Source organism: Heteronotia binoei, chromosome 6 (genome assembly GCF_032191835.1).
Source record: "Heteronotia binoei isolate CCM8104 ecotype False Entrance Well chromosome 6, APGP_CSIRO_Hbin_v1, whole genome shotgun sequence".
In the NCBI taxonomy this organism is placed as follows: Eukaryota; Metazoa; Chordata; class Lepidosauria; order Squamata; family Gekkonidae; genus Heteronotia; species Heteronotia binoei.
In genome coordinates, this window is record NC_083228.1 from 82,032,827 (window position 1) to 82,049,013 (window position 16,187).

At 41.8% G+C, this 16,187-nt stretch overlaps 1 protein-coding gene across 3 annotated transcripts in view; it reads right to left on the reverse strand.

Moving 5' to 3' along the window:
• Positions 1 to 8,963: 8,963 nt before the first annotated feature.
• The window catches only part of DGKD (diacylglycerol kinase delta), a 98,224-nt gene continuing 91,000 nt past the window's right edge, over positions 8,964 to 16,187 (reverse strand). For 2 of the 3 annotated variants that reach the window (XM_060241939.1, XM_060241941.1), the window contains 4 exons: positions 12,873 to 12,992; positions 12,455 to 12,572; positions 10,550 to 10,680; positions 8,964 to 9,278 (listed from right to left, as the gene is read on the reverse strand). In XM_060241939.1, the coding sequence (XP_060097922.1) occupies positions 9,189 to 9,278; positions 10,550 to 10,680; positions 12,455 to 12,572; positions 12,873 to 12,992 (459 nt within the window). In that variant the 3' untranslated portion in view covers positions 8,964 to 9,188. The remainder of the gene's footprint in view (positions 9,279 to 10,549; positions 10,681 to 12,454; positions 12,573 to 12,872; positions 12,993 to 16,187) is intronic. The other variant, XM_060241940.1, reaches the window with a different exon arrangement.

Sequence of the window (16,187 nt, forward strand, 5' to 3'; positions counted from 1 at the left end):
ATAACCTCAAATATTTACTCATCAGAGAGACACTCGCAGGTATTTCCTTTCAGTCAACGCCCCCCCCCCCTGCTTCTATGAGATTCAACAGGAGTGATTCCAGAAATTACTTGCTTTCATACATCTATGATTTTCTTCTTTGTTATTGATTAAGATATAACTGTGCTAAATATAGGATAATCAGACAACAGAAAGATGCAATTTACTCAATTTCTGTTTCTTGTTCGAAGTCCCATAAATAATAATTTTAAAATAATCTAAATTACTTTGCAAAACTTTGCACATTCACACCCTTGCATTGTTTCCCTACAGGTTATTCCTGCCCTCCTTCCACCACTCCACCCAACAGGGTGAACTGATAGGCAGAGCTGTTGAGGGGACTGGGGTAGAGTTGCCAATCTCCAGATGGAAGCTGAATATCTTCCAGAAAAGTGGTGGAGCTCATTCAGGGATTATTATGCAGCTGCACCTACTATTCAATGGACAAGGAGGTGGAATTCTCAGGAGGAGGAGGCGGAACTCTCAAAAAAGTTCAGGCGCTGCGGTCCTGTGAGTTCCCACTGAAACAGAGGCCTGGTGGGGAGGCAGCAGGAGTGGCCAGGGAGAATCCAGCGTGTCCTGGGGAATGTAGTGTATCACATGAACATGTGAAGCTGAGACAGCTGAGGAATCAATCATAGCTCAGCAAGAAGGAATGCATAAAAATATTAAGCTGTCTATACTAAATCAGACCATAGGTCCACCAAGGTCAGTACTGTCTACTTTGCCTGGCAGCACTTCTCCAGGGTCTTGGGTAGAGATTATTTTGCATTTCCTACAACCTAATCAATTTAACTGGAAGTACAATAGATTAAACCTAGGACCTTCTGCATGGCAAGCAGACATCCCCTTCCCCATCCAAAGAGCTGTTCAATAGCCAGGAGACCTGCACTCTGGAGGCCAGGTCTCCTGCCCATTGAAACAGTGACTTTTTAAAGTTTCAAGGGCCAGTGCACATTTCTTTTCCCTCCCTGGGTGAGGGCCAGATTTGACATAAATGAGACCTTGTTGGGCTGGACCATGTCAGGTTGGGCCGAGCCATGTTGGGCCAGGCCATGTGTATGCCTATTTAAGATTAGGTAGCAGAGATATAAATTTTATAAAGAACACAAACACAAATATATATTTTAAAAAACTTTAAACACGCTTAAAACATTATCACTCATTAGTCTTAAAGATGCTTTCTTTGTATTTCTCCCAGGGGATCCAGGGAACTGGGCAAAGGAAGCTCTGACTCTTTCCTTCTTTCACCAGGGGACTGGGGAGCAGCCTCAGCCAATAGAAGGAAGAGAGGCTCAGCTCAGTAGCTCTGCTGTGCAATTGAGAGAGCCTGGCAAAGCAAGCTATTCCCTCCTCCCCAAGGGAAGAGCCTCTGCCAGTGGAGAAAATAGAGGTTTCACTCTGTAGCTCCTGTGCAATTGAGCAAGCCTTGCAAAGCAAGCTGTTATGCAGAATGAAGCAAGATATAGGGAGAAGGAAGCAAATGATAGCCAGTTGCTTGGGGGTCTGATAGGAGCCCTTCAGGGACCTAATTTGGCCCCAAACTGCATGTTTGACACCCCTTTCTTAAACTGTTCATATTGCATTGCTCAGTTTTGTAACTCTTGTGACTCAACAATAAATGGGACAAATCTGCAACTACATGAAGGAATACTGTTTGCAGAAGTGGCTGGAGGATAGACCCTAGGAAAGCACTGCTCGTATTTATTAATCAGAAACCACATGCCTCAGGGCTACTCAAACAAGGCTCCCACCTGAGAGCCAGTTTGGTGTACTGGTTAAGTGTGCGGGCTCTTATCTGGGAGAACTGGGTTTGATTCCCCACTTCTCCACCTGCACCTGCTGGAATGGCCTTGGGTCAGCCATAGCTATCTCAGGAGTTGTCCTGGAATGGGCAGCTGCTGTGAAAGCTCTCTCAGCCCCACCCACCTCACAGGGCGTCTGTTGTGGGGGGGAGAAGATATAGGAGACTGTAAGCCACTCTAAGTCTCTGATTCAGAGACAAGAGTGGGGTATAAATCTGCAGTTGTCGTTGTCTAAGTTCAGGAACATAAACAGGAATCAGCAAAGCAGCTCTGCTGATCACCTAAGCACTGAGATCTGCCCTTATATCTTTATTTCTTCCAGTACGTGTTAAAACAAAAGATGTCCAGAACACGAAGAAGGCAGCTATGCTATCACTAGAGAGGTGAAGTCAGATATGCCTGATGACTTTCTGCTGCACAACGATTTAGGTACATGGCTCTTAGGAAACTGAACCAGTTCCATTCCCTCCTGGTCTTCTCAGCAGAGGAAAAACGGGGCTCTGCCTCAACATCATCATTGAACTAACGGAACATTAGTCCAAGATGAACCGAGACTGATTGACGAAATGTTTTAAGAGGAACAACCTTGTAACTTCTCAGCTCCACCTCCTGAGAGTTGTGACTTAACAGTACATTTTTTTTATTCACACATTTATCCCAATGGCTCAAATGAGAGGTTAACTAATTGCCATTTATCATACCGATTTGACTATGAGCACTCACCTCATTGTAAGTGCAGGATGGTTGAGAAAATGCCACCTACTAATAATGGCATCACTGGCCTATTACGTGCACACATCCTACTGCCGATTTCCAGAGCAGCAAGTCTTTCATCTTGACTTTGGATTCTGTGCCTACTTTACCAACCATTCTTTTTTCTCCAGTGTATTTATTCTGCAGCTACAATTTTAAAAACACTCTTAAAAATTGGGGTGGAATGTCACTTGTGATGGGGGTGTTCTCCAGTTTTTTTTTTAAACATTGACACAATTGCCCTATTGCAGCTGTGCAGTAGTGTCCAGCAAGCGTCTTCCATTTAAATCCCCATGGGTCAGGTTTTGCACATGCATTTTAGCATTGGTTCATTGAATCAAAATGAACAGAAAGGAATGCAGGCAAAGGGGGGAAACCTGGTGTTGAGATAGACAAAAACTTTTTTTCAAAACTGACAAGCAGCTGTGAAGCCCCATTTTCCATACTGCAGAACACTAGATTCTCTGCAGTGTTATCAGCTATTGTGAAAAATAGGAAAGTCACACAATCTTATAGTATAGGACAGGGATGGCTCAGGAGACACATGTGGCTTTTTCACACATACTAGGTGGCTCCCAGAGGTCAAGGAGGAACTTGCTGCAGGCTTACTCTCCAGTAACTGTGCTTAGCATTGGGACCTGTGAGCCTCTGAGTGCTGACCCATCAGTAGGCGACTATTTCCACTGTGTGTGAAGTGGGGAAGGAGGCAGAAACAGGCAGGCTTGCAAGCTCTTCTCCATCATAGAGGTTGCCTGGAGATTTAGAGGGAAAAGAGCGCAAGAGCTGAGGGAGCCACTGAAAGGAAGCACAAAAATTAAAGAGGGTGGCACAGGGTTCCCCCTTAGCTTCATAACTCTTCTAGGAGCTGTATTCAGTAAGCTTGGTGTCAAGGCAAAAAGAGGTGCATAATGATGCAAACAGTGGTCATTCATATGGTACATGTGTTTTCTTCTCCCACTGGTGCCCCCCAAAATTCCCTAACCTTTTCCTATGCTGGCCTTATTCCCAGCTTGTTTTTTAAAGTCTTCTTCTAGCATGGCCATGTTGTAAAGTGCATACACATTCTGTGCAAAGAAAATATTAAGAGTTTTAATAAAGATGTGTGTAACTTTTGTTCACGTCTTATGACTCTCAAACATCTGACATTTATTCTATGTGGCTTATGTTAAGCAAGTTTGGCCACCCCTGATATAGGGAGACCATGTTAAGTGTACTGAATGCACAGCAGAAGCCACTGACAAACTGTGATTGTTGGCAATGTGTATGTGTGCACCTGTACAAAGTTGACTGCAACTCCACCATGCTTTGCACAGGGCTGCGATTTGTACAGGGGAGGAGTCCTCCAGTAGAAGCTCTGGAAAGTTTTTTTAGTCTTGTGTCACTAAACTGAAAAAGAGGGGTATTTTCAGTGATGGCCTAGCCCAGCTGCAGTTATGCTAATTTCCTGTCCTTGTAAATTTTGGTTTTCTCTTTGTGATTCTCTAATTTGATTCTGCACACTGGTCATGATCTTGGCAGTTCTTTAAAGTTTGTTCTGTGTGGATTGCACTCTTTCCTCCAAATGAATAGATCCCAAATAATTCTTAAGTTTGGCAGTTTGCAGAAGGTCCACGTGTCTCAGCTTCCATATGTTAGGCTTCTAGAACCTAACAAATGGTCCCCCTCCCCCCCAACCCGCCCCCCTTTGTTCACTAAGGCATTAAAGAGAAAAATGTTTTCAAAGCTTTAGGCTTCCAATCCTGGTGTTTCTCTCTTTACAACACATGCAAATTTTCACACTGATGATTCCCCTTTGTTTGCATATAGCACTGAATTTTTTTTTTGCACTGGAGACGCTGCTGTTTGCCTTCTCTCTGATCTCCTTTTCAAGCCAATACCAGCAGTGAATTGAACCTTGCACAGCTCCTTTTAAACTCCCCCCTTGTTTTAACTTTTTTATTCAGTGATCCAAGACTAGTGACAGTCTAGTCTCATATCACTAGACTCATGCTGCTTGTAATTTAAAATAAAAATAAAAATGAGGGGGAAATGGCAGCTTGTACACTGATGAAGGTGGAGGATGGTGGAAGGTGCACAGTGGGCAGAAGGACCTTGGTGCAGGTGAAGAGTGGCCTTCAAGGGGTGGCAAAAGGGCGGGGGGAAATCCAAGGGAATCTGTAAGCTTTTGAATTACCTTTGGCTTGGAAGTGAAACAAGGGGGAAATCAGAAAACCTGGGAAAACAGTGACCAGAAAGCAAACTGAGTGCTGAAGGGAAGAATACCAATGCAGAATGAGCAAGAAAACCTGGCAGACATGCACGGTGAAAGCAAGGGAAAATACCTGTGCATAATAGGCCATTCTCTGCAAGGACTGATCTTGAAAATGACTCACTGGTACTGCCTGGAAATTTTTGTATATCTCAGCACCCCTGTTACCAAAGTTCAGTGAAAAAACATGTTTAGGAAACAGAAAATGTGCGTTTATCTCTGGATTCTAAAGATGGCTAATGCATTCAGCTTCCTTTAAGACTTCCCCCTCCCTTCTGTCCTATCCACCACTGAAGCCGTGGCATCTGGAAAAATAAGACAGCAAAAGATACCTTCCACCCAGGTGTCACTGATGACATGGAGGGTCCACAGATACCTGAGATTCTTGTAGCAACCAGGCTCATACCTTCTAAATGCCATGATCAGAGAGAGTTTAAAGCTTCTCTTTCTACACAAGATCACAATCAGAGTTTAAATATTTGTTTAAAACACTATCAATACTCCTCCTAAACTGGAGTCTGAGTCTTGTGAGCAAAAATTCTACATTGTGAGCTACAGGCATTCAAGTTGTGAGCTACTGCATAAATTAGTTTGCTTTGGGGGCATTTTTCCTGAGCTAAAACAAAAATGTGTGAATTGGAGGCTAAAAACTGTGAGCTAGCTCACACTAACTCAGCTTAGAGGGAACACTGATTACAACCCAGCCAGTAAACAGAATCAGCTGGAAGAGCCAGTGCTGTCTTGTCTAGAATTTCCATGGGCTCAGAAGGGGGGGAGGGCAACATTTGCCAATTCTGCTTCATGTGGCAACCTAGAATGCCCACACATATGTTGCTCTTGAGAGGAATGCAAGGGGGGTGGGAATCAGAGTTCTCCCAAGAGAAGAAGGATTGGCAAAAATCTCCCCCCTCCTTGTACTCAACACAAATTCTAGGCAAGCCTGTATCTCTTCAGTTTTCAGGAAGATCGGAACTGGTCTCCTTTTGACTAGCTGATATACATTATGACTTTCGCAATAAATGGAGCAACAAATTAATTCTTTATAGGGGAGCTCAGAAACAGATTTTCTTTATATACAAGAACAATGTATTTACACCAATCAGTTGCAAAATATGTACATACAAGAGGTGTTTCCATAGTAATCACTGTATAAATTAAAATAATAAATAACAGGTCCCATTCTTAAGGCACAAAACCTTCTTCTCTAGACTGTACAGGACTGAAATGCTTCCCTATGCTTTTAACAGATCACCATAATGGTTACAACACCCCTGAGGAACAACCATTGGTGGGCAACAATACAGACATCAAACGACTTATAAAAACAATGTTCTTGCTTTTCTTTTCTTTACATCACACATCCATTAAGATACAAGGAACTTTGTGTAAACAGTCTTTCAATTAGAAATAGTATATTAATTTCTAAACAAACTTGAACAATTTTAGTGTGATATAGATCGTCAGAGCTTTTCAAGACACTGGCACAATGCCTCTTTACAGTTCCTATTAGAGATGCAAGAGCTAGTGGCATTTTTTTTACTTCTTGAGCATCCACAGACTAAGATGAATATATCTACTAGAATGGAACATAATAAGTAACTTTGGCTGCAATCCTAGGCATTCTTATTTGGGAGTAAGCACCAATGAGTTCAGTGAAAACTATTTCCAATTAAACATGCATATGACTGTGCTGCAAATTCATGTATGTGTCTTATAGCTGCATTGAGCTGAAGGTGGATATTTTGGGCACTAAAAAGCTTCAGATTTAAAAGTACACAAACAATTTTTTTCCAAGGGTGTTTCGAATTACACTTTTTTGGATAAATTTCTTCTTTGAATTCACCCCCAGTGAATGCAATGGACCCAACAGAAGATACTAGCAAGTAATATTCCAGTGCAGTGCCATGCAAAAAAGGGAACAAGACATCCAAAATTGTGTTATTTTCCCCCAAGGAAAATACTGTTCTCTTTCCAACTAAAAATATCAAAGGTGTCCAGGAAACAGGTTTACTTTATACATTAAGTACTATCTTTTATAAAAATAATAAAAGATATGCTTGAAATTCTAAAGTCCTCAAGGTGCGATGTCTATGTCAGAGTTAAGTATGCCTTTCTTAACCATCATTTTAAATGACTTTTGTTTAGCAGCAGACATTTTACAGTAACACTAGACACCAGAGATACAACTCTATGGTAGCTATATGTTCACTTTGCCACAATGTTGTACTGACATCTTTTTACAAGGTATGTGGGGCTGAAAAGAGACTGGCATGTAAAATGCTTAGGATGTGCTTTAGGCCTAAATCAGCTCTTGTTATGAATCCAAAGGCTTTCAACTCAAAATGAAACTCAGTTTCATTTTCTAGGACAACAGAGAAAAGGAAAACTTTCTAATAGTAAGGTCCAAGATGTCAAGTGATCTTTATAAAGCAATATGCTGGAATGTACTACAAGAAGGGTCACATGTGCAGAAAGTTCATTGTGTGAGAGAACCTGCCATTACAGAATTCAGAACTCACTGCAGAGAGCAGATGCTACCAGATTATGTTACCCCCTCACTGCAATACAGGCAAAAAAGCCTCCTATGTATTTGAGTTGAAGGAATCTACTCCCTCTTAGGGCAAGACCAATCATGAAAAAAAATAATTCCAGGTGAGATTTTTGGGAGATGCACAAGAGCAAGCCTTTCAAGTACTTCCATAATTAAAGGACTAGAAATGCCTCCCTCACAATATTTTCCCCCAAAGTTATTACAGTGATTCTTTTCCCTGAAGTGTTCACCATGAAATGGGAGAGGCTGCCTTATGGTTAACACCAATAATAAAGTGCAGATCTTTACTATCTTCTTTTAATGGTGGTCTATTGTCAAGTCTTGCACAGAACTTTATTAGTATACTAATACATGAACACATGGAGGGTGAGCAACCTAGTTTAACAGCATGTGTCTTGAAATTTACAATCCTCCATTGTGTGCAGGGAATCCAAAACAATGTAAATAATCTGTACCTTTAAGGCTAAACATCCCTCCACACAATGATAATGGAAAAGAGCCAGAGATGTTGGGCTCAAGTTTAAGGAGTCCCCACCCCGATCTGTACATAAAATTTTATATTACAGATTTAACTGTTGTTTTTTTATAAATAAGACCATGTCATCCTCTGTTGTAAAAGAAGTGTCAGAAGGAAACAATACTAGACACAAAGCCAAAGGGTAATTTTCAACCAGGACAGATTTTGAAGAATTCAGAAAAGTTGCAGTAATAAAGAAATTGGCCAAGGTTCTCTTAAAACAGAGAAAAAAGTGTGTACATCTCAAGCAACAATGCTCTGGCTTCATAAAATTTGGGAAACAGCCACTGAAAGGAAATAAATATTATACCCTGCCTAAACCTACGCACAGAAGGACCCAAGCTTCAACAGTAGGTTATCCTCAAGAAGTATTTCCAGAAATGCCAGTGCTATTCACTTCCTTCAACCGGTTAGAATCAGAAAACCAAATGTCAACAGGAATCACAAAATTATCCCACCCTGGATGAGTTTCCAGGATATTTCAGCATTTGTAGGCACTTGATGTTCTAAGCATTTGGTGCAAGCCCCTAAAATGTAGTCCCATTCCTTTGGCATTTACGAGCATTACAGAGCAAGAAGATTACACAATTTTAGATTTTGTGATAAACTCATATCCTTGAAGATTTCCTTTGTGACAAACTTGTATCCTTTTTGCACTTATATCTCTCTCTGGCCCATGGAAAGTGCACTAGTCGAGAAGAATCAATTCCTAATGTCAATCAAGTTGGTGCTTTGTACAAAGACTGTGTATATGCACTTTCTGGTGAATTTATTCTTTAAACCACCCCATGTATTTCTCTTACATCCTTTTTTCACCCAATAATCCATTTCTGCAGTCTTGTGTGCATGTGTCATGAACAGGTGCTTTCATCTCTTAATATATGGCACAATACTCAGAATATAGGATCGTTTAAAATATTGGCTTTTGAGACTAGCTGGGATGTTAAACTGTGCACAAAATTTGCTAATCCACATGCTGTTTATTGGAATTGGCTGGAAGGAGCCCAGCATGCATGTCCTCATTCCAGTACAAAGGCAGGGAAAGGGTGGCTGGTGACAGCAAAGTAACACTGACTTTGGAATGCAAGGTGCCACTTGAGTGGATTGTGCCGTACCTCACAACAGAAAGGTAGCACCATGATGTTAGATATGAGCTCTGAACACTGGTAAATGTCTGGCAGGTCCATACAAACAATTCTGAGAAAATCTGCTTCTTGAGGTGTCAGTTTTGCAGACATCAGTGGGAATGGTATATACAGGCTCTGAAAATAGAAGTCAGGCCTCGCTGACAGGAATATTCCTGCTCAGTTCCTTGATCCCATGTAATATCCTCTTCATATGGCCCACTTTGGTCACTCCGAGGTCCTGAAAAATAACATGAAAAATAATCTGAGGCTAGCTTATCAACTGCAAACTACTTCACTCTCTTATAGGAACAAAAAAGCTGAAATTGAGAAAAAGGAAAATGTGACAAGTGGAACATTTCTAAAACCAAGCACTAAGATCAAAGCACTTGGAAAAGTAATAAATCATTAGGTTCAAATCAATGAGAAACTTGCCAATGCAAGCTAACAGAAATTCAACCCCAGCTATCAGACAGGAAGATCTGTAGAGAGCTGAGGAACCAAGATAGCACTACAAAACAGAACATGATAGATCAAGCAGCACAGAAAAACTGTTCTGTTTCTCATGTACCATATAAACAACTCAAGGAAACATATAACTTGAAGACAACTGCAAAATCAGAAAATTTCATTCTGTTTACACACACAGTTCTCATTTCATACCAGTACAGAATCACATTAAACTTCCATAACACAATGACAGTGCCAGATAAAAGCTTACCAGAGCACTGTACTATATAAACCAAACTATTCATTCAACAAGATTAGTATTCTGACTAGCAGCAGTTCTCCAGAGTCCTATGCAGTCCAACCCCACTGCCAAGATATTTTTAATTGGAGAGACCTGAGATTAAACCTGCGACCTTTAGAATATTTTACTGGATCCAGTTTTGTTTTTTTCCAAAGCTGCATGTGTACACTCTGCTGCCAATTCTTGATCAAGCCAGGACCAACTGCCCACACTGTTCCTAAAGTCACAAGAAACCTGGAACAATGATCACTCTGGAAGTTGTACGGAACTGTTACCTCAATCTTGCAACTGATATTGGTTGGTTGAGTAACAGCATACAGTCTGTAATAAATTGTCTTAAAATTTGTACAAGAAAAGTCAAAGTTTGAATACCTGCCAGCAGCATTGTCCCGTATTTCCTCAATTACCTGCCTTACCTAAAATACAGCTAATTACTCAGTTCCATTTAATAGACATTTCTACACTGTGAAAAGTGACTGCATTCAGAAGTTAAAGAAACAACATTCAGAAGTTATTCTAGAACACAGTGATAAATCGCAGAGGTGATCTACAACTTCAGTGGTGAATTTTAAAAGATTTGGATGCTGGCCCAAGAACTATGCTTATAATCTGACTCAGCTAATCTATTCCTGTACAATACTCTATTACTCTGCCTAAAGCCACCTAGAACGGAGAGTACACTGACCAGATCCAAGCATAGTCAGCACAAATGGCCATGACAATGCAGATGGCTACTCTGGATGAGTTGCTCATGAAAGTACCTTGAGGTCTCTCCGTTCGAGATGCAGGAGCTCAGAGCCCCGGACGTCATGCCGGATGAAGATATCCTTATACTCACAAAGACTGAGATGCTCAAGCCAGGCCGCAACCTCCTCCGTTCCCCAGAGGTGAACTGTCAGAGATGGAAAAGCAGGAGTGTGTTGAATACCCAAAGCCCAGAGGAACGAGAGTGAGCAAAAGGTGATCAGCAGCAAAAGCCAAAGCAGCACGTGATGAGAACTGAGAACAGTACCTTAACCTCACAGCAGAAAAAAAATGACATATGGTGCAAAAAAGCTCCAAAGCAACAGAACGGATGCAAAGGTGGAAGAAATATGCTCTTAGAAGCAGTGCACTGGAAGCTGATTTTTTAAAAACTCATGACCAAATACAACATTGCTGAGTTAGCTTTGACCACTGGAGGCTTATTATAGTATCCAAGAAGTAATTTTAATGTGATGGTCAATATATGCAAGAGCAAAACAGACACGCACAAAATTATCCAAAATGTGGATTGGCAATTATTACTCCACTCTATCACAAGAAAACTCTCACTGGCACAGTGCAAATTTCTCTCTCTAATTTAAAATGTGTGCTTTTTAAAATATGAGTCCCAGTTAAGGTAATACATGCACATACCCCTTGGAATTTCTACAGAGTGAGACCAGGAGCAGGCCTTAGGCTCACGTGGCTTCTCTCTTAGCTTTCCCTCTTAATGCACAGAGAAAAATAATACCTGGAAATACCACAGAATTACAAGATTAGGAGACTCCATGTTCCAGTAAATGTGGGACTCCAGGTATAATCTGTTACTTGTAATGAAGAAGGCCTGGGAGAAAGTACACAAATCTAAAACCTTTCCAATCTCACCGTGTAGAAAAGCTCAAAGGAAAAAAACTCCATCTTTACCCCTGTCATCCTCAGGCACTGTGTGTTTCTATGGCCCTCCTTGTAAATGGAGGAATTTGAAAAGTTCATACTTTTTTCACTTCTTTGTATTGTGAACGTTTTAATGTAAATGTTCTATGTCAGCAATATTCATTTACACTCATTCAAGAAATAAATATTTTCTAGGTACACAATGTCCTCCTCCCGCTTAGGGAAGGAGACCTGGCCATCAACACACACAGCCATGCAGCACTTCCACTGGTCTCTAAGCAAAACGAGGGATAACATTTTCAGAATGCACAGGAAAAAGATGTGCTGTAAAAAAATCAGGGGAACAGAGGATGATTCCATTAGCACTGAAGGACAAACAGCTCTTTTAGAAATCAGAGAGACAGAAATTCTTCATGAAATGGAATATAAGCCAACAAATCAACCCGGTTGCAATGAAAGTGTCCTGATACTATCTGAATTGTTGATTTAAAGATCTTATTTTTAAAATCATATTAACTAACAGAATTAAAGCATAGGATGCACCAGGGATGATGTAGGATCCACAGATAATTATGCATGAAAATTGATTAAGAACCTGAAATTAATCAATGAGAGAAAATTATTAACCGAATTAGGGAGCATTAGCAGTTGGAGAGCGGGAGTTATGCGGATGGGCCCTACAGTTCCTTTAACTTCTAAGCATCTCTCAGACCCTGAATGACGTGTTCTGGAAAATCACTGAAGACTCTCTTGGAGGGTGCAATCAGTTTTTATGTTTGGGAGCAGTCACTCAGCATGATACTATTACACAGTTTCAGAAGACATCCCAGAAAATATTATTTTGCTATGGAATATCAGATGCCTGTAAACATAAATGAAAAGGGCAAACTCAGAAGAAAGTAAGGAAAGAAGCAGATGACAGTCACAGAATAGGAAATGCATTTTGTGCAAAAAGGCAGCACACATGTGCACATGTGTGCATGCATGGGGAAAGGAAAGCAAAGGGGAAATACACAGGCAGGTGGTACCCGGCAATCCCAGACTGCTACGGGTTTCCTTGTTCTTATTGTTCTTTTCCTTTTTAAACTTTGTCACTAGACGAAATTTGCCACTCCGGCTACGTTTTGAATAGTCCAACATCTGGTTCTGCAGAAAAAAAAAATCAGCAGTCACAATTTGGGTAATTTATATATCTCTAGTCAGCAGTACATTTTCATAACAAGAAATAATTATAGGTAAAGATCCTACTAGAGTGATTAAAAATTGCCATATCAGTGAACAATTTATGACAGCACAATATACTTAATTTTATTCAAATTAGTTTAGGGACCCTGGTCAGAGCAAAGTATGAAAACTGTTCCCTACTACCTCACTGAGCTTTCTCAGTAATAGAATGTGAAGCAAGACCCTCCCTCTAGGGGACTGGCTCTTCTCTTTGTAAGTTACCTCTTCATCACTGGGCTCCATGAGCTGCCACAGCCAAGGAATATCTGCTAACTTCCTCATATGAAAGTCCATTTCTGTCAGAGCTGCTAGAAGCTGCTCTTTCTGTGGAGGATCCAACTGCTGCATCAGAGATGAAAACACACAGGCACAGTTAAGAGCTGCACAACTGAAACAAAATTGCCTAAGCTCTGCTCAGATCACCTCTGAACAAATACTTCAGCACAAATGATTCTAAAATCAAACACATATGCCAACGTAAAAATCAGCAGTAATCCTGTGGCACTTTATAGGCTAATTCTTATTCCAACATGATTTCTCATGGCCTAGAGCCTACTTCTTCAGATGCATAAGAAGGATGACCTCCGTCTTCTGTCATTTTAAAAAGGAGGTATGAAAGACATCAGTTAGTGGTGTGCATACAAACAAAAAAATTTAGTATTTCTCAGTGTACCAGTATATGCCTGAACCCCAATATCAGCAACACATCTCAGCAAGGGAAGGGAAGCTATTTAAAGAGACATACTTTCCTTTCCCTTTCTGAGCCATGTGGCTTCTGAGGTGTACCTCAGGAAAGGAAGGGAAGATATGGAGCCAAATTAATCTGGCAATACCAATTATTTCCCAAATCCAATACTGGAATGAGTCACGCTGCAGTGGCATGCATCAGCAACTAAAGGGAATGCATTTATGGAGATCATAGTCTCTTTAAATACCTTCCCTTCCCTTGCTGAGGCATGTGCTACTGCGGTGTGACTCAGGGAAGGAAGGAAAGGTATTTAAAGTTTCCCCTTCTACCTGAGTCACACCTCAGCAATGGAAAGGAATTAATTTATTAAATTCAATTTGTTGACCGCCCTACCCTAAGAATAGGATTCAGGGCAGCTTACATCAGGCTCATATACAGTGAATGATAAAATTAAAACAACATTAAAATGCAAAAAACATCAGCAGTAGATCAATATGTCTTTTAAAATACCTTCCTTTCCTTTGCTGAGGCACGCTGCCACTGCAGTGCAATTCAGGAAGGGAAGGGAAGTTATGTCTCTTTACATACATTCCTTTCCTGAGGAATGCTGCAGCATAACTTTAAATGCCTTCCTTTCACCTGCTGATGTATTCCCCTACTGTGGCATGACTTGGGGAGGAAAGGCATGTGCATGGCTTGGCAAAAGCCATTTAAATGGAACTTTCCCTTTAAATGGCTTTTGTAAAGCCAATCCACGTGACAAATCCAGAAGCAGCACAAGTTCACCTGGAAAGTGTGTGTGAACTTGTGCCATTTCAACTGAGCCTGAATAAAAGCTGAATATCACCCTTTATTTGGATCAGCTAGATTGGCAGCTGAATCAGATTAGAAAATTCAGCTGAATAAATACCTGAAATATACTGATAAAGTATTTTTCGGGTTTTTATCTCATCATGATTAAATTTATTCATTCAAACAGTCACAGTTCTCATGTTCTGATTTTATTTCATATCCCTATATGCAGGGCTTTTTTTGTAGCAGGAACTCCTTGGCATATTAGGACACACATCCCTGATGTAGCCAATCCTCCAAGAGTTTACAAGGTTCTTAGTACAGGGCCTACAGTAATCTCCAGGAAGACTGGCTACATCAGGGTTGTGTGGCCTAATATGCAAAGGAGTTCTTGCTACAAAAAAGCCCTGCCTATATGGTTACCAGTTTTAGAAATAACTGGAGCTCAGATGTCAAAAGATTGTCAAATGTCAAAAGATCAGCAACATTTGTCAAGAAGAAGGGAAAAAGAGATCAATGCAAACTACCATAGAACAAAGGTATATCATGCAATCTGGTTCTAAAGCTGTGCCAAAGTATCACCAGATCATTTGCACAGCCATGGGCAAGTGCAAGGGTGGCCAAACTGTGGCTCGGGAGCCACATGAGGCTCTTTCATACATATTGTGTGGCTCTTGATGCCCTCACCACCCCATTGGTCAGTGGCTTGGAGAATGCATTTAAAGTTAAAGTTGCTTTCTTTCCGCTTCTCCCTCCCCTATCTTTTTCCTTCCTTCCCTCCCAGCTCTCAACCATCTGATGCTCAGGTCTTGCTCAACCATCTGATGTTTATTCTTTGTGGCTCTTACATTAAGCAAGTTCGGCCACCCCCAGGCTAGTGTCAGAAATATTGTCCTAAGGTACTTTCAGTTGCTTCCTTTCTGGACTTACCCAATATAGCACAAGAAAAATATGAAAGAACAACTTATAGAGCAATCCTAAGGTGGGAGCATCAAAATAGGGACCCAACTGACCCCTATGACAGCATAATTTGGAGTTACACTGGCATAAGGGCTGTTTACACTGAGTCTCACTCATAAAGGAGCACTACAGTTACACACTGGTGGAGCAATGGCACAGAACCTTGCCACCAGCATAGATGTGGGTGTTCCAGGGGATGTGATGGCAGGTAGACGGCTTCCAAAGTGTTTTCAGCATGGGAACACTCCCTGAGCAGGTGCAAAGGTGTGCTGACAAATATAGTGTCATAGTCCATTGACAATTATAGTAACTTCAAATTCATTCCTCTTCACACACCTGTGGCCACACCCATAGCACCTGAAGCAGCTCAGGATGCTAAGTGTGCACCCCATTAGCACAGTCCCTTGCTTCAGCCATGCCCCTTTGTGGGACCCAATGATGACCCCCTGCCCTGTAAATGGTTTCAGGAGGTACACCAGGCTCTCCACCAGAGGGACAGCCATGTGTGAATAGGTAAGCAAGGCTCCCAAGTTCCCTACCCCCATACCTCCCCTGGGTCTACCATGGTGGTAGCAAGCTGCACTGGACACAGCATCCCTCCCTCCTGAACCTGGCAGCTGTGAGGATGAGCAGTGGGCCCCCAGATACCCATGGATGCCACATACAAACAGGTTTCCTACCTGTAACTGATGATCTTCGAGTGGTCATCTGTGCAGTCACACTGATGGGAGTAGGCGCCAGCGCCGATCTCGATCGGTAAACTTCAAAAGCTGCGGATTTCCGCGCCGACATCCCAATGCGCATGCCCAGAAGCCCCACTGCGCACGCTCAGTGGGACGGGAGCAGACATCCCGCCAGTTCCTTCTGACCGCCGCGTCAGCCCCTCAGGAGGGACCGTCAGCAGCGGGGAAGGAGGGCGGGTAGTGTGACTGCACAGATGACCACTCGAAGATCATCAGTTACAGGTAGGAAACCTGTTTATCTTCTTCGTGGTCTCTGTGCATCACACTGATGGGAGATTAACAAGCTCAAGGCCTACCTGGAGGAGGGTGCGACGGTCCATCACGAGGAGACAGACTGCAGCACAGCACGGCCCA